The sequence below is a fragment of the Phalacrocorax aristotelis genome, chromosome 2, assembly GCF_949628215.1.
Source record: "Phalacrocorax aristotelis chromosome 2, bGulAri2.1, whole genome shotgun sequence".
Lineage (NCBI taxonomy): Eukaryota > Metazoa > Chordata > Aves > Suliformes > Phalacrocoracidae > Phalacrocorax > Phalacrocorax aristotelis.
The window spans coordinates 167,535,267-167,553,080 of NC_134277.1; the positions used below are offsets into that span (position 1 = coordinate 167,535,267).

The following is a 17,814-nucleotide window of genomic DNA, read 5'->3' on the forward strand; positions in this document are numbered from 1 at the left end:
GGGGCGAGGGAGGTGCTGAGTTCTTCTCCGTGGGATCCAGTGACAGGATTTGTGGGAATGCTTCAAAGCCGCATTCAGGTTCCTCAGGTGGTCACAAACCTGATCTCCCCTTACAGTGGGAGGGGCTTTACCCCCCTGGTCCCCATCCTGCGGTCCATATAGTCCAGATGGAGCAGCGAAGACTGAAGTCTTCAGTGAAGTCTTCTTCCAGTGAAGACTGAGGCAGAAATCTGTTGAGTACCTCAGCCTTCTCCTCATCTCTTGATAGATACTAGGTCACCATTCTTGTTCTTTGGGGGGGTACGCTCTCTTTAACCTTCCTTTACTGGTTGACATACTTACAGAATCCCTTCTGGTTATTCTTTGCATCCCTTACCAAATTCAGCTCCAGCCACACCTTGGCCCTCCTGAATCCATCCCTACACAACCGGTCTGTACGGCTGTTTTGTTTCTCTCTGTAGAGTTGCTTCTCTCACATATTCTCGCTCCTCTCCTCTGGCTCCTGTTGCGCAGCAGTTTTTCCACTTTTCAAATATGTTATCCCAGAAGCACTACCACCGTCACTGCTTGTGCCGGCCTTTGCCTGCAGTGGATCCCTCTTAGAGCCAGGCGGCACTGGGTCTATCAGCCATGGGCAAGAGTCCTGTATGCTGTCGCAGAAGCCACCCTGTAGCCCCCAGGCCACTACCAAAACCTTGCAATTGTCATGGTTTAGCCCCAGTCAGCAACTGGTCACCACACAGCCGCTCGCTCACTCCCCCCCGTCACCTCTGGGAAGGGAGACAATTGGAAGAGACACAGTAAGAAATCCCATGGGTTCAGATAAGAACAGTTTAATAATTGTAATAAGACAGTAATGGTAATAGTAATAAAAGAATATCATTCAAAGGAAAGTAACAAGAGAGAAAGAGAGAGGTGAAACCTTGGGAGGATGGGGGAAAAAACCAAAGACCAAGTAATGCAAAGCATACCACCTACCAAACATCACCGCAGGTCCACGAGCTGAGATTGTAGCTGCAACTGGCCATCTTCCCCAGTCAGACTGGGCATGATGTCATATGAGATGGAATATTCCTTTGGTCACTTTGGATCAGCTATCCTGGCAATGCCCCCTCCCCTCTTGGCTTCTTGGGCACCCAGCAGAGCACGAGAGGCTAGAAAAGTCCTTGACTAGAAAAACCACTACCTAGCAACAACTAAAACATCAGTGTCTTATCAACGCTGTTCTTATAGTAAGCGCAAAGAACCGCACTACGCGACTTGCAGTGAGGAATATTAACTCGATCCCAGCTAAAACCATGGTAAAATGCAATCCACATGGCTACAACCTCACAAGCAGAAGGGCCACCAAGACACTCACAGAGCAAACCCAACGGGTAAGGCCACGCCTAAAGACTGCCTTAGCGACATGGTATCATAGCCAGCAGAGACCAAGTGCCATGGAAGGGGCAGCACCTCATGCCTGGCACACCTCAAAGAACAGACCAGCCTTCCACGGCGGTGAGGAAATGGTGCCCCATCTTCACAACGCACCCACAAACCACATCACACAAGTGCCATCACTTGACCTCACTGACGAAACCCAACCTCCGCCACGCTTTGGTCTTGTCTTCCAAATGCGATGACAAGCACCTTCCATTCAACTCCTACCAAATACTAACTCTCGCTTAAAAGCTGCCGCCAGGGTCAAGAGGACACGTCCTCAGGAGGAGAGGAAAGGAAAAGGGAGCGTTGCGGGAAGGAATCCACACCCCACCTCATTACCTCCCAGCCTCTGGCATGTAACAGCCACTTGCTGCAAAACACCGTCATGCACAAAGTCTGTCCCGCCCCTCAGGGACCAGCATAAAAGCCGGCCCAGCACCTCTCTCCCTCACACACGCTCCTCACACCATCTCCTCCATCGTCAACAAGGTGAGTCTGAACCCCCTTCCCCTCCTTCTCCTGACCCACTTCATCCGGCTCTTCCAGCATGCTCTGCCCCCATCCTCAGCAGCCCTGATGCCTCCCCACTGCCACGCTCCCCACAGCCCTACAGTACAACTCCATGCTCACTCGCCCTCCTGCAACACCACCCCTCGCACCCCCACGCCCCTACGCTTTCTCAACACCCTCTCTTCCAGGGACCCTCCACACCACACACATGGCCTGCTACGACCTCTGCCGCCCCTGCGGACCCACCCCGCTGGCTAACAGCTGCAACGAGCCCTGTGTCAGGCAGTGCGAGGACTCCCACGTCGTCATCCAGCCCTCCACCGTGCAGGTCACCCTGCCAGGACCCATCCTCAGCTCTTTCCCACAGAACACTGCTGTTGGATCCTCCTCATCGGCTGCCGTGGGCAACATCCTCGGCTCCCAGGGAGTGCCCGTCTCCTCCGGCCGATTTGGCTACGGCTATGGCTTTGGAGGCCTGGGCTGCTACGGTGGCATAAGGGGCTGCTACCCCTGCTAAGGGCCCCTCACGTGGCACCTCCAGGCTCTTGCTGCCACGTGGACCTGCCCTCCACAGCTCTTCCTCTCAAGGCACCAAGCAAGGAAGCAGGGAAGGGGCCAACCCAGCCTGCCTGACTACATGACCCACACACCTCCTCATCTTGTCCTACTCCCTTTTTTGCATCGCCCCTTCTGTTATCTCCTGTACTCACCGATGCAATCACTTGCTCACAAGGTAAGGACCAACGGGGACCTCCGGTGTGCAAGGCTCGAAAATCTTGCTTCTCTGGCAAAATGTCTCTCACACACGGCACTACGGCTGATGGTCGATCTACTTGCACCTCAGACCACTTCCCTTCCACTCGGTGCTCCTGCCTCTTCACTCTCTTTTTTTCCAACAATAAAGTTCTCCTCATCCCAGCCTGAGATGCCTCCTCTTCCCTTCTTCACCCAAGGCTCCTCCAACCTGACCCAGCACAAAACGAGGCCTCAAGTTGCCTTTGGGGTGGGTGGAAAAGGGTCACAACACATGTCCTAGGAATTGTGCCAGCTGGCACAAAGATAAGTCTGTACAGGCCGTCACCGTGAGTGAGAAAGGGCCACAAGGCCTCTCCTACGAACACCACAACCAGCAACAGCACAGACTGGCACCTGGGGGCTGCTGGAATATGACATAAGCACTTTACAAGAAGGGCTGGCTGGAGTAGGTCGTCCAGGACCATGGCCACTCACGTGTCCACTATCTCTAAGGATGGAGACTCCAGCAACTCTTCCACTCTTTGACCACCCTCACACTGAAGAAGGCTTGCCTTCTTCGCCCATGGAATTCCACTTGTGCCGTGGGCCTCTTGTCCTGCCACTCATCACAAGCCTCTGGTGCGCAACCCTTCAAGGAATTCTAGAATAGAATCATTAAGTTTGGAAAAGACCTCTAAGATCACCAATTCCAACTGTCAACCCAACACCCCCAGGCCTCCTAAACCATGCCCTGAAGTGCCACGCCTACACTTTTTTTAAACACCTCCAGCGATGGTGACTCCACCACCTCTCTGGGCAGCCTCTTCCAATGCCTGACCACTCTTTCAGTAATACATTTTTCCTAACTTCCCCTTCCTGTCACGCTTGCTCTCCAGACCCTTCCCTGGCTCCATTGCCCTTCTCTGGACAAACCCCAGCACCTCAAGGTCCTTCTTGTCCCACGGAGCCCAAACCTGAGCCCAGCATTCGAGTTGCGGCCTCACCAGTGCCGAGCACAGGGGCACAATCCCTGCCCTGCTCCTGCTGGACACACTATTCCTCATACAAGCCCTGATTATGTTGGCCTTCTTGGTCACCCGGCCACACTGCTGGCTCATGCTCAGACGGCTGTCAGCCAGCACCCCCAGGGCCTTCTCCGACACGCAGCTCTCCAGACACTACTCCACAAGCTTGGGGCATTTCATACGGTTCTTGTGACCCAAGTGTAGGACCCAGCACTTGGCCTTGTTAAGCTCATACAGTTGGCCTCGGCGCATTGATCCAGCCTGTCCAGAATCCTCTGCAGAGCCTTCCCACCCTCAAACAGATCAACACTCCCGCCCAACTTGGTGTCGTCTGCAAACTCACTGAGGGCATACGCAATCCTCTCAACCAAATCACTGATAAAGATATTAAACAAGCCTGGCCCCAACACTGAGCCCTGGGGAACCCTGCTCGTGACTGGACGCCAACTGGATTCAGTTCCATTCACCACAACTCTCTGGGCTCGGCCATCCAGACACTTTTTTACCCAGTGAAGAGACCACCTGTCTAAGCCATGAGCCTCCAGCTGCTCTAGGAGGATGCTGTGGGAGACAGGGTCAAAGGCCTCAACAAAGTGCAGGTAGATAACATCCACAGCCTCTCCCTCATCCACTGGGCGGGTCACCTGGTCAAGAAAGAGATCAGGTAGGTCCAGCAAGAGGCTGCTTCCATGAAGCCATGCTGGCTGGGCCTGATCCCTTGTTGTCCTGCACATGCCTGGTGAGCGCACTCAGGATGAACTGCTCCATAATCGTCCCCGGTACTGAGGTCAGGTGGCTGGCCAGTAGTTCCCCGCATCCTCCATCAGAGGTTCTGTTTGGAGAACAGGAGGCTGAGGGGCGACCCCATTGCTCTCTACAGCTTCCTGAGGAGGAGAGGGGCACGGGGAGGTGCTGAGCTCTTCTCCCTGGCACCCAGTGAGAGGAATGATGGGAACGCTTCAAAGCCACATCAGGGGACTTTCGGAATTGACATTAGCAAACATTCCTGGGAGGGTGGTCAAACACTCAGACAGGCTTCCTAGAGAGGTGGTCGATGCCGCAAGCCTGTCAGTGCTTAAGAGGCATTTGGACAATGCCCTTAATAACATGCTTTAACTTTTGGTCAGCCCTGAAGTGGTCAGGCAGTTGGGCTAGAGGATCACTCTAGGTCCCTTCCAAGTGGACTCTTCCAAGTGGACTCTTCTAGTCCAGGCTAGGCAGCCTATTCTGCTTCCTCAACCCTTTGCCATGCAAGCCTTTGGCATGCAAGCCTTTGGCATGAAGCATCCCCTCAAGGTTTGGCATGAAAGCATCCCCTGCCTGCCTGCCTCTCCCACTATACTTGGGCCTCTCACGGGACTCACCAGCTCTCCCAGAGCTCACCAGCCAGGCGCCCGCGCTGCAGCCTTCCCTCACCACAGCCAGCTGCTCCCTCAGCACCCTCAGCCATCAGCCAATCAGGACGCAGCTAACAACCTGCCCACCGGGGGTGCCTAACAGCCTGCCAATCGGGCGGCGGCTGACAGGCGCCAGCTGCTGCAGCAGATCCTGGAAGTTTCCAGAAGGCTCCTGTCAGGACCCCAAAATCAACACGTCGGGCACAAGAAATCAAACATCTTCACCAAACGGCCCCCAGAACCGCTGCTGGGAGGGGCGGGGGCTGAATGAGGGGCTGAATGGCTAGAAATGCTGCTGACAACCGAACCAAAGGCCTCAGGCAAAAGCAGCTGGGGCACTTGGAGGCGTCAGGTGGAGGGAAAATGCCCTGATCTTATAACTAAAACATTGTCATCAATATGTACCTCAAGAAGGCACCATGCCTATCTTGCCCGTGCTGTGGGGTGCCAGGGACACATGGGCAGGGTCCACTTTCATGGTCCCCCTTTGCTGTTGTCCCCAGCCCAACCACCTCCAGACCTTGGCACACCATCTTCTCTCACAAAGCGGAGCCAGGAACCACCCACACAGTGTTCCTGTCCCCATCCCCAGTTGGCGCCAGGACCCTGGACAACCAAGGTGCCCAGGTCACCTTGCTGTGGGGTCCTCAGCTGACCCAATGCTGGACTAGGGTTGCACTCTCCGCCTGGCTGCACGGTCCCCATTCCGCCTACGTGGGAGCCCCTAGCCCATGGCCTCACCTTGCTATGGGGTCCCCAGATGATCCCTGCCAGGGGATCCCCACGCCACCATCCCCTCTGCGCTGCAGGGTCCCACAGTGCACGTGGTCTCCAGGCCACCATCCTCCCTGCCTCAGGGGCCATGCACCACCTCTACAGGGGACCCCAAGTCACCACCCCTCTGCACTGCGCTCACCATCCTCCTCACTGTGGGGACCCTGAGGCACAGCATGGGGCACCGAGCACCGGCCCCACGAACAAGCCTGTCACCCTGCTCAGCTCTGAAGATGGGCCTCAGTGCGGGGATGGCCGGGGCTGGACACCAGATGACTACCAAGATGCTCTGTCACTCCCTTTCCTCAACTGGAATGAAGATGACAAAAGGCTCCTGAGTCAACATAAGGACAGGGAGCGATCACTCAGCAATTACCATCACGGGCAAAACAGACTTGCCTTGGGGAAATTAATGTAGTTTTTTGCTAAAAGTCAGAGTAGAGTAATGACAAATATAAACAAAACCTAAAACACCTTCCCCACCCCTCCCTTCTTCCAAGATTAACTTTACTCCTAATTTACTCCACCTCTTCCCCCGAGCAGCGCAGGGGGATGGGGAATGGGGGTTGTGGTCAGTTCATCACACGGTGGTTCTGCTGCTCCTACGACCTCAGTGGGAGGACTCCTCACATGCTTCCCTTTCTCCAGCACAGGGTCCCTCTCATGAAGACAGCCCTCAATTAACTTCTCCAACGTGGATCCTTCCCACAGTGTACAGTTCTTCACAAACCGCTTCGGTATGGATCCGTTCCATGAGACTCAGACCTCCAGGAAGAGAGTGCTCCAGCGTGGGTCTCCCACAGGGTCACAAGCTTTGCCAGCAAACCTGCTCCAGTGTGAGCTCCTCTCTGCACGGGGCCACAGGTCCTGCTAGGAGCCTGCTCCAGCACGGCATTCCCACGGGGTCACAGACTCCATTGGACATGCACCTGCTCCGGTAGGAAGCCTCCAGGGGATGAAGGTGCATCTCTGCTCCACTGTAAATCTCCATGGGCTGCAGGGCAACAGCCTGCCTCACCACGGTCTTCCGCAGGGGCTACAGGTGGATGGATACCTGCCAGTTGGCATTGGCTCTATCGGCCATTGGGGAAGCTTCTAGCAGCTTCTCACAGAAGCCACACTGCACACCCCAGGACACTGCCAAAACCTTGCAATGTAAACACAGTTGACACATCTACAACCTCACAAGCAAGAGGAGCACCAAGGCATACACAGAGCACACAAAAAGGGAAACGCCAGGCCTAAACACACCTTAGTCACCTGGCAGCAAGGCCGGCACGGAGCAAATGCCATGGAAGGGGCAGTGGCTTACCCCCGGCACACCTCAGAAACCAGACTTCCAGGCTTCCAAAGAAATGGGGAGCCCTCTTCACAAAGCATCCACAAACCACATCACACAAGTGCCATGACATGACATCCCTGACGACACACCAACTCTCCAATGTTTTGGTCATGTCTGTCAAATCCCCTGACATGCACCTTCCACGTAAATCCTCCCAAATACCTACTCTCACTTAAAAGCTGCCGCCAGGGTCAAGAGGACACGTCCTCAGGAGGAGAGGAAAGGAAAAGGGAGCGTTGCGGGAAGGAATCCACACCCCACCTCATTACCTCCCAGCCTCTGGCATGTAACAGCCACTTGCTGCAAAACACCGTCATGCACAAAGTCTGTCCCGCCCCTCAGGGACCAGCATAAAAGCCGGCCCAGCACCTCTCTCCCTCACACACTCTCCCTCACACACTCTCCTCCATCGTCAACAAGGTGAGTCTGAACCCCCTTCCCCTTCTTCCCCTGACCTACCTCATCCGGCTCTTCCAGCATACTGCGCCCCCAGCCTCAGCAGCCCTGATGCCTCCCCACTGCCACGCTCCCCACAGCCCTACAGTACAACTCCATGCTCCCTCACCCTCCTGCAACATTGACCCTCGCACCCCCACGCCCCCACGCTTTCACAACACCCTCTCTTCCAGGGACCCTCCACACCACACACATGGCCTGCTACGACCTCTGCCGCCCCTGCGGACCCACCCCGCTGGCTAACAGCTGCAACGAGCCCTGTGTCAGGCAGTGCGAGGACTCCCACGTCGTCATCCAGCCCTCCACCGTGCAGGTCACCCTGCCAGGACCCATCCTCAGCTCCTTCCCACAGAACACTGCTGTTGGATCCTCCTCATCGGCTGCCGTGGGCAACATCCTCGGCTCCCAGGGAGTGCCCGTCTCCTCCGGCCGCTTCGGCTACGGCTATGGCTTTGGAGGCCTGGGCTGCTACGGTGGCATAAGGGGCTGCTACCCCTGCTAAGGGCCCCTCACGTGGCACCTCCAGGCTCTTGCTGCCACGTGGACCTGCCCTCCACAGCACTTCCTTTCAAGGCACCAAGCAAGGAAGCAGGGAAGGGGCCAACCCAGCCTGCCTGGGCACACGGCCCACGCACCTCCTCCTCTTCTCCCACTTCCCTCTTTGCATCGCCCCTTCTGTTATCTCCAGTACTCAGCGATGCAACCACTTGCTCACAAGCTAAGGACCACCGGGAACCTCTGGCGTGCCACTCCTAATACGGACCTCGAAATCTTGCTTCGCTGGCAAAATGACTCTCACACACAGCACCTCAGCTGACGGTTACGCTACCCGCACTTCAGACTGCTTCCCTTCCACTCGGTGCTCCTGCCTCTTCACTCATTTTTCCATCAATAAAGTTCTCCTGCATCCCAACCTGTGAGGTCTTCTCTTCCTTCTCCTTCCAAGACTCCTCCAACCTCACCCAGCACCAACCCCATGCAGAAGAGGCAGCGGGGTGGGAGGATTAGGGTCACAAGGCCTCCCCTAGGGATAGTACCACCACAGCCAATATCAGGAGTGCCTCTTGCCTGACAGGCATGCCAGCACCCTCCCACTCAAAAACACAGATACCCTGCCTGCCTCACCTCCTCTTCCTCACCAGCAAGCACTACTCGCACAGTCAACAACCCTCAAGACACTCACCTCTGATCAAGTTGGGCAGCTCTTGGGAGTCGAGGGAGGTTCTTGCTGACTCAGATCTAGACAACCTCATTCCAATTTCTAAAAAGAGGTGTGAGGGAAGACCCAGGAAACTCGAGTCCCGTTAGTCTAGCCTCAGCACCTGCAAAAATTATGGAGAAGCTCCCACTGGATGTTGATGAATGCCTTTAAAGGACAGGCAGAAAAATCATCAGGACCAGACAACATGGGTCACTAAGTGAAGGTCCCACCTGACTAATTTCCTATCCTCTTATTATAAGCTCTCTTGTCTACAGGGACGAAGGGAAGGCCGTGGATGTAGTGTTTCAGGATTTTAGTAGGGCTTCTGATCGCGCCCCTCATAGCATCCTTCTGCACCAGTTGGCCAACTGTGAGATGAGCAGGTAGACGCTGCGCTGGGTGAAGGGCTGGCTCAACAGCAAGGCTCAAAGCGGGGGACAGTGAATGCGGTTACTTATGGGCTGCAACCCGTCGCCAGTGGTGTTCCTCAGGGCTCCATTCTAGGACCAATTCTGTTCAAGATCTTTATCAATGCACTGGATGAAGGAGTTGAAGGCACCATTATCAAGTTTGCTGATGGTACCAAAGTGGGAGGTGCTGTTGGCTCTCCTGAGGGACAAGAGGCCTTGCAGAGGGATCTAGAGAGACTGGAGCATTGGGCAACCATCGCTGGCACGAAATTTAACCAGTGCAAATGCCGGCTTCTGCACCTGGCATGGAGTAACACTGGACACAAGGCCAGACTGGGAGAGGAGTGGCTGGAGAGCAGCCCTGCAGGAAGGGGTCTGTGGGTGCTGGCTGACAGCAGGCTCGAGGGGAGTCAGCGGTGTGCCCTGGCAGCCAAGGGGGCAAACCCTACACTGGGGTGCATCAAACACAGCACACCCATCTTCCTGCAGGAGGTGATTATCCCGCTGTACGCAGGATTGCTGTGGCCTCCCCTCAAGTCCTGTGTGCAGTTCTGGGCCCCACCACTTCAGAAGGATGTGAAAGACCTTGAATACATGCAGAGGAGGGCAACAAAGCTGGTGACAGGCTGGAAGGCCCGTCCTGTGAGGGGCGGCTAAGGACAATGGGCTTGTCTACTTTGGAGAAAAGGAGGCTGAGGGAGAACCTCATTGCTCTCTCCAGCTTCCGGAGCAGGAAAAGGGGCGAGGGAGGTGCTGAGTTCTTCTCCGTGGGATCCAGTGACAGGATTTGTGGGAATGCTTCAAAGCCGCATTCAGGTTCCTCAGGTGGTCACAAACCTGATCTCCCCTTACAGTGGGAGGGGCTTTACCCCCCTGGTCCCCATCCTGCGGTCCATATAGTCCAGATGGAGCAGCGAAGACTGAAGTCTTCAGTGAAGTCTTCTTCCAGTGAAGACTGAGGCAGAAATCTGTTGAGTACCTCAGCCTTCTCCTCATCTCTTGATAGATACTAGGTCACCATTCTTGTTCTTTGGGGGGGTACGCTCTCTTTAACCTTCCTTTACTGGTTGACATACTTACAGAATCCCTTCTGGTTATTCTTTGCATCCCTTACCAAATTCAGCTCCAGCCACACCTTGGCCCTCCTGAATCCATCCCTACACAACCGGTCTGTACGGCTGTTTTGTTTCTCTCTGTAGAGTTGCTTCTCTCACATATTCTCGCTCCTCTCCTCTGGCTCCTGTTGCGCAGCAGTTTTTCCACTTTTCAAATATGTTATCCCAGAAGCACTACCACCGTCACTGCTTGTGCCGGCCTTTGCCTGCAGTGGATCCCTCTTAGAGCCAGGCGGCACTGGGTCTATCAGCCATGGGCAAGAGTCCTGTATGCTGTCGCAGAAGCCACCCTGTAGCCCCCAGGCCACTACCAAAACCTTGCAATTGTCATGGTTTAGCCCCAGTCAGCAACTGGTCACCACACAGCCGCTCGCTCACTCCCCCCCGTCACCTCTGGGAAGGGAGACAATTGGAAGAGACACAGTAAGAAATCCCATGGGTTCAGATAAGAACAGTTTAATAATTGTAATAAGACAGTAATGGTAATAGTAATAAAAGAATATCATTCAAAGGAAAGTAACAAGAGAGAAAGAGAGAGGTGAAACCTTGGGAGGATGGGGGAAAAAACCAAAGACCAAGTAATGCAAAGCATACCACCTACCAAACATCACCGCAGGTCCACGAGCTGAGATTGTAGCTGCAACTGGCCATCTTCCCCAGTCAGACTGGGCATGATGTCATATGAGATGGAATATTCCTTTGGTCACTTTGGATCAGCTATCCTGGCAATGCCCCCTCCCCTCTTGGCTTCTTGGGCACCCAGCAGAGCACGAGAGGCTAGAAAAGTCCTTGACTAGAAAAACCACTACCTAGCAACAACTAAAACATCAGTGTCTTATCAACGCTGTTCTTATAGTAAGCGCAAAGAACCGCACTACGCGACTTGCAGTGAGGAATATTAACTCGATCCCAGCTAAAACCATGGTAAAATGCAATCCACATGGCTACAACCTCACAAGCAGAAGGGCCACCAAGACACTCACAGAGCAAACCCAACGGGTAAGGCCACGCCTAAAGACTGCCTTAGCGACATGGTATCATAGCCAGCAGAGACCAAGTGCCATGGAAGGGGCAGCACCTCATGCCTGGCACACCTCAAAGAACAGACCAGCCTTCCACGGCGGTGAGGAAATGGTGCCCCATCTTCACAACGCACCCACAAACCACATCACACAAGTGCCATCACTTGACCTCACTGATGACACCCAACCTCCGCCACGCTTTGGTCATGTCTTCCAAATGCGATGACAAGCACCTTCCATTCAACTCCTACCAAATACTAACTCTCGCTTAAAAGCTGCCGCCAGGGTCAAGAGGACACGTCCTCAGGAGGAGAGGAAAGGAAAAGGGAGCGTTGCGGGAAGGAATCCACACCCCACCTCATTACCTCCCAGCCTCTGGCATGTAACAGCCACATGCTGCAAAACACCATCATGCACAAATGCTGTCCCGCCCCTCAGGGACCAGCATAAAAGCCGGCCCAGCACCTCTCTCCCTCACACACGCTCCTCACACCATCTCCTCCATCGTCAACAAGGTGAGCCTGAACCCCCTTCCCCTCCTTCTCCTGACCCACTTCATCCGGCTCTTCCAGCACGCTCTTCCCCCTGCATCAGCAGCCCTGACGCCTCCCCACCGCGACGCTACCCACAGCCACACAACACAACTCCACGCTCCCTCGCCTTCCTGCAACATTGCCCCATGCACCCCCATGCCCCTACGCTTTGTCAACACCCTCTCTTCCAGGGACCCTCCACACCACACACATGGCCTGCTACGACCTCTGCCGCCCCTGCGGACCCACCCCACTGGCTAACAGCTGCAACGAGCCCTGTGTCAGGCAGTGCGAGGACTCCCTCGTCGTCATCCAGCCCTCCACCGTGCAGGTCACCCTGCCAGGACCCATCCTCAGCTCCTTCCCACAGAACACTGCTGTTGGATCCTCTTCATCGGCTGCCGTGGGCAACATCCTCGGCTCCCAGGGAGTGCCCGTCTCCTCCGGCCGCTTCGGCTACGGCTATGGCTTTGGAGGCCTGGGCTGCTACGGTGGCATAAGGGGCTGCTACCCCTGCTAAGGGCCCCTCACGTGGCACCTCCAGGCTCTTGCTGCCACGTGGACCTGCCCTCCACAGCTCTTCCTCTCAAGGCACCAAGCAAGGAAGCAGGGAAGGGGCCAACCCAGCCTGCCTGACTACATGACCCACACACCTCCTCGTCTTGTCCTACTCCCTTTTTTGCATCGCCCCTTCTGTTATCTCCTGTACTCACCGATGCAATCACTTGCTCACAAGGTAAGGACCAACGGGGACCTCCGGTGTGCAAGGCTCGAAAATCTTGCTTCTCTGGCAAAATGTCTCTCACACACGGCACTACGGCTGATGGTCGATCTACTTGCACCTCAGACCACTTCCCTTCCACTCGGTGCTCCTGCCTCTTCACTCTCTTTTTTTCCAACAATAAAGTTCTCCTCATCCCAGCCTGAGATGCCTCCTCTTCCCTTCTTCACCCAAGGCTCCTCCAACCTGACCCAGCACAAAACCAGGCCTCAAGTTGCCTTTGGGGTGGGTGGAAAAGGGTCACAAGACCTGTCCTAGGAATTGTGCCAGCTGGCACAAAGATAAGTCTGTACAGGCCGTCACCGTGAGTGAGAAAGGGCCACAAGGCCTCTCCTACGAACACCACAACCAGCAACAGCACAGACTGGCACCTGGGGGCTGCTGGAATATGACATAAGCACTTTACAAGAAGGGCTGGCTGGAGTAGGTCGTCCAGGACCATGGCCACTCACGTGTCCACTATCTCTAAGGATGGAGACTCCAGCAACTCTTCCACTCTTTGACCACCCTCACACTGAAGAAGGCTTGCCTTCTTCGCCCATGGAATTCCACTTGTGCCGTGGGCCTCTTGTCCTGCCACTCATCACAAGCCTCTGGTGCGCAACCCTTCAAGGAATTCTAGAATAGAATCATTAAGTTTGGAAAAGACCTCTAAGATCACCAATTCCAACTGTCAACCCAACACCCCCAGGCCTCCTAAACCATGCCCTGAAGTGCCACGCCTACACTTTTTTTAAACACCTCCAGCGATGGTGACTCCACCACCTCTCTGGGCAGCCTCTTCCAATGCCTGACCACTCTTTCAGTAATACATTTTTCCTAACTTCCCCTTCCTGTCATGCTTGCTCTCCAGACCCTTCCCTGGCTCCATTGCCCTTCTCTGGACAAACCCCAGCACCTCAAGGTCCTTCTTGTCCCACGGAGCCCAAACCTGAGCCCAGCATTCGAGTTGCGGCCTCACCAGTGCCGAGCACAGGGGCACAATCCCTGCCCTGCTCCTGCTGGACACACTATTCCTGACACAAGCCCAGATTATGTTGGCCTTCTTGGTCACCTGGCCACACTGCTGGCTCATGCTCAGACGGCTGTCAGCCAGCACCCCCAGGGCCTTGTCCGACACGCAGCTTTCCAGACACTCTTCCCCAAGCCTGGAGCATTTCATACGGCTCTTGTGACGCAAGTGTAGGACCCAGCACTTGGCCTTGTTAAGCTCATACAGTTGGCCTCGGCGCATTGATCCAGCCTGTCCAGAATCCTCTGCAGAGCCTTCCCACCCTCAAACAGATCAACACTCCCGCCCAACTTGGTGTCGTCTGCAAACTCACTGAGGGCATACGCAATCCTCTCAACCAAATCACTGATAAAGATATTAAACAAGCCTGGCCCCAACACTGAGCCCTGGGGAACCCTGCTCGTGACTGGACGCCAACTGGATTCAGTTCCATTCACCACAACTCTCTGGGCTCGGCCATCCAGACACTTTTTTACCCAGTGAAGAGACCACCTGTCTAAGCCATGAGCCTCCAGCTGCTCTAGGAGGATGCTGTGGGAGACAGGGTCAAAGGCCTCAACAAAGTGCAGGTAGATAACATCCACAGCCTCTCCCTCATCCACTGGGCGGGTCACCTGGTCAAGAAAGAGATCAGGTAGGTCCAGCAAGAGGCTGCTTCCATGAAGCCATGCTGGCTGGGCCTGATCCCTGGTTGTCCTGCACATGCCTGGTGAGCGCACTCAGGATGAACTGCTCCATAATCGTCCCCGGTACTGAGGTCAGGTGGCTGGCCAGTAGTTCCCCGCATCCTCCATCAGAGGTTCTGTTTGGAGAACAGGAGGCTGAGGGGCGACCCCATTGCTCTCTACAGCTTCCTGAGGAGGAGAGGGGCACGGGGAGGTGCTGAGCTCTTCTCCCTGGCACCCAGTGAGAGGAATGATGGGAATGCTTCAAAGCCACATCAGGGGACTTTCGGAATTGACATTAGCAAACATTCCTGGGAGGGTGGTCAAACACTCAGACAGGCTTCCTAGAGAGGTGGTCGATGCCGCAAGCCTGTCAGTGCTTAAGAGGCATTTGGACAATGCCCTTAATAACATGCTTTAACTTTTGGTCAGCCCTGAAGTGGTCAGGCAGTTGGGCTAGAGGATCACTCTAGGTCCCTTCCAAGTGGACTCTTCCAAGTGGACTCTTCTAGTCCAGGCTAGGCAGCCTATTCTGCTTCCTCAACCCTTTGCCATGCAAGCCTTTGGCATGCAAGCCTTTGGCATGAAGCATCCCCTCAAGGTTTGGCATGAAAGCATCCCCTGCCTGCCTGCCTCTCCCACTATACTTGGGCCTCTCACGGGACTCACCAGCTCTCCCAGAGCTCACCAGCCAGGCGCCCGCGCTGCAGCCTTCCCTCACCACAGCCAGCTGCTCCCTCAGCACCCTCAGCCATCAGCCAATCAGGACGCAGCTAACAACCTGCCCACCGGGGGTGCCTAACAGCCTGCCAATCGGGCGGCGGCTGACAGGCGCCAGCTGCTGCAGCAGATCCTGGAAGTTTCCAGAAGGCTCCTGTCAGGACCCCAAAATCAACACGTCGGGCACAAGAAATCAAACATCTTCACCAAACGGCCCCCAGAACCGCTGCTGGGAGGGGCGGGGGCTGAATGAGGGGCTGAATGACTAGAAATGCTGCTGACAACCGAACCAAAGGCCTCAGGCAAAAGCAGCTGGGGCACTTGAAGCGGTCAGGTGGAGGGAAAATGCCCTGATCTTATAACTAAAACATTGTCATCAATATGTACCTCAAGAAGGCACCCTGCCCATCTTGCCCATGCTGTGGGGTGCCAGGGACACGTGGGCGGAGTCCCCTTTCATGGTCCCCCCTTGCTGTTGTCCCCAGCCCAACCACCTCCAGACCTTGGCACACCATCTTCTCTCACAAAGCGGAGCCAGGAACCACCCACACAGTGTTCCTGTCCCCATCCCCAGTTGGCGCCAGGACCCTGGACAACCAAGGTGCCCAGGTCACCTTGCTGTGGGGTCCTCAGCTGACCCAATGCTGGACTAGGGTTGCACTCTCCGCCTGGCTGCACGGTCCCCATTCCGCCTACGTGGGAGCCCCTAGCCCATGGCCTCACCTTGCTATGGGGTCCCCAGATGATCCCTGCCAGGGGATCCCCACGCCACCATCCCCTCTGCGCTGCAGGGTCCCACAGTGCACGTGGTCTCCAGGCCACCATCCTCCCTGCCTCAGGGGCCATGCACCACCTCTACAGGGGACCCCAAGTCACCACCCCTCTGCACTGCGCTCACCATCCTCCTCACTGTGGGGACCCTGAGGCACAGCATGGGGCACCGAGCACCGGCCCCACGAACAAGCCTGTCACCCTGCTCAGCTCTGAAGATGGGCCTCAGTGCGGGGATGGCCGGGGCTGGACACCAGATGACTACCAAGATGCTCTGTCACTCCCTTTCCTCAACTGGAATGAAGATGACAAAAGGCTCCTGAGTCAACATAAGGACAGGGAGCGATCACTCAGCAATTACCATCACGGGCAAAACAGACTTGCCTTGGGGAAATTAATGTAGTTTTTTGCTAAAAGTCAGAGTAGAGTAATGACAAATATAAACAAAACCTAAAACACCTTCCCCACCCCTCCCTTCTTCCAAGATTAACTTTACTCCTAATTTACTCCACCTCTTCCCCCGAGCAGCGCAGGGGGATGGGGAATGGGGGTTGTGGTCAGTTCATCACACGGTGGTTCTGCTGCTCCTACTACCTCAGTGGGAGGACACCTCACATGCTTCCCTTTCTCCAGCACAGGGTCCCTCTCATGAAGACAGCCCTCAATTAACTTCTCCAACGTGGATCCTTCCCACAGTGTACAGTTCTTCACAAACCGCTTCGGTATGGATCCGTTCCATGAGACTCAGACCTCCAGGAAGAGAGTGCTCCAGCGTGGGTCTCCCACAGGGTCACAAGCTTTGCCAGCAAACCTGCTCCAGTGTGAGCTCCTCTCTGCACGGGGCCACAGGTCCTGCTAGGAGCCTGCTCCAGCACGGCATTCCCACAGGGTCACAGACTCCATTGGACATGCACCTGCTCCGGTAGGAAGCCTCCAGGGGATGAAGGTGCATCTCTGCTCCACTGTAAATCTCCATGGGCTGCAGGGCAACAGCCTGCCTCACCACGGTCTTCCGCAGGGGCTACAGGTGGATGGATACCTGCCAGTTGGCATTGGCTCTATCGGCCATTGGGGAAGCTTCTAGCAGCTTCTCACAGAAGCCACACTGCACACCCCAGGACACTGCCAAAACCTTGCAATGTAAACACAGTTGACACATCTACAACCTCACAAGCAAGAGGAGCACCAAGGCACACACAGAGCACACAAAAAGGGAAACGCCAGGCCTAAACACACCTTAGTCACCTGGCAGCAAGGCCGGCACGGAGCAAATGCCATGGAAGGGGCAGTGGCTTACCCCCGGCACACCTCAGAAACCAGACTTCCAGGCTTCCAAAGAAATGGGGAGCCCTCTTCACAAAGCATCCACAAACCACATCACACAAGTGCCATGACATGACATCCCTGACGACACACCAACTCTCCAATGTTTTGGTCATGTCTGTCAAATCCCCTGACATGCACCTTCCACGTAAATCCTCCCAAATACCTACTCTCACTTAAAAGCTGCCGCCAGGGTCAAGAGGACACGTCCTCAGGAGGAGAGGAAAGGAAAAGGGAGCGTTGCGGGAAGGAATCCACACCCCACCTCATTACCTCCCAGCCTCTGGCATGTAACAGCCACATGCTGCAAAACACCATCATGCACAAATGCTGTCCCGCCCCTCAGGGACCAGCATAAAAGCCGGCCCAGCACCTCTCTCCCTCACACACGCTCCTCACACCATCTCCTCCATCGTCAACAAGGTGAGCCTGAACCCCCTTCCCCTCCTTCTCCTGACCCACTTCATCCGGCTCTTCCAGCACGCTCTTCCCCCTGCATCAGCAGCCCTGACGCCTCCCCACCGCGACGCTACCCACAGCCACACAACACAACTCCACGCTCCCTCGCCTTCCTGCAACATTGCCCCATGCACCCCC

At 55.5% G+C, this 17,814-nt stretch overlaps 3 protein-coding genes across 3 annotated transcripts; all 3 read left to right on the forward strand.

Annotated features, from left to right (window-relative positions):
• The first annotated feature begins 2,143 nt into the window (after positions 1-2,143).
• LOC142054051 (feather keratin-like) lies at positions 2,144-2,452 on the forward strand. Its single transcript, XM_075086249.1, has one exon. It carries the CDS (start codon positions 2,144-2,146, stop codon positions 2,450-2,452), a length of 309 nt encoding a protein of 102 aa, XP_074942350.1.
• Positions 2,453-7,857: 5,405 nt separating this feature from the next.
• Positions 7,858-8,166, forward strand: LOC142054052 (feather keratin-like). The gene has a single exon (XM_075086250.1). It carries the CDS (start codon positions 7,858-7,860, stop codon positions 8,164-8,166), a length of 309 nt encoding a protein of 102 aa, XP_074942351.1.
• Positions 8,167-12,156: 3,990 nt separating this feature from the next.
• On the forward strand, positions 12,157-12,465 carry LOC142054053 (feather keratin-like). The gene has a single exon (XM_075086251.1). It carries the CDS (start codon positions 12,157-12,159, stop codon positions 12,463-12,465), a length of 309 nt encoding a protein of 102 aa, XP_074942352.1.
• Positions 12,466-17,814: the final 5,349 nt, after the last annotated feature.

Bases quoted from the DNA above. Each gene is read 5' to 3' on its own strand.
- LOC142054051 (XM_075086249.1), top strand. From the start codon at position 2,144: ATGGCCTGCTACGACCTCTGCCGCCCCTGCGGACCCACCCCGCTGGCT.
- LOC142054052 (XM_075086250.1), top strand. From the start codon at position 7,858: ATGGCCTGCTACGACCTCTGCCGCCCCTGCGGACCCACCCCGCTGGCT.
- LOC142054053 (XM_075086251.1), top strand. From the start codon at position 12,157: ATGGCCTGCTACGACCTCTGCCGCCCCTGCGGACCCACCCCACTGGCT.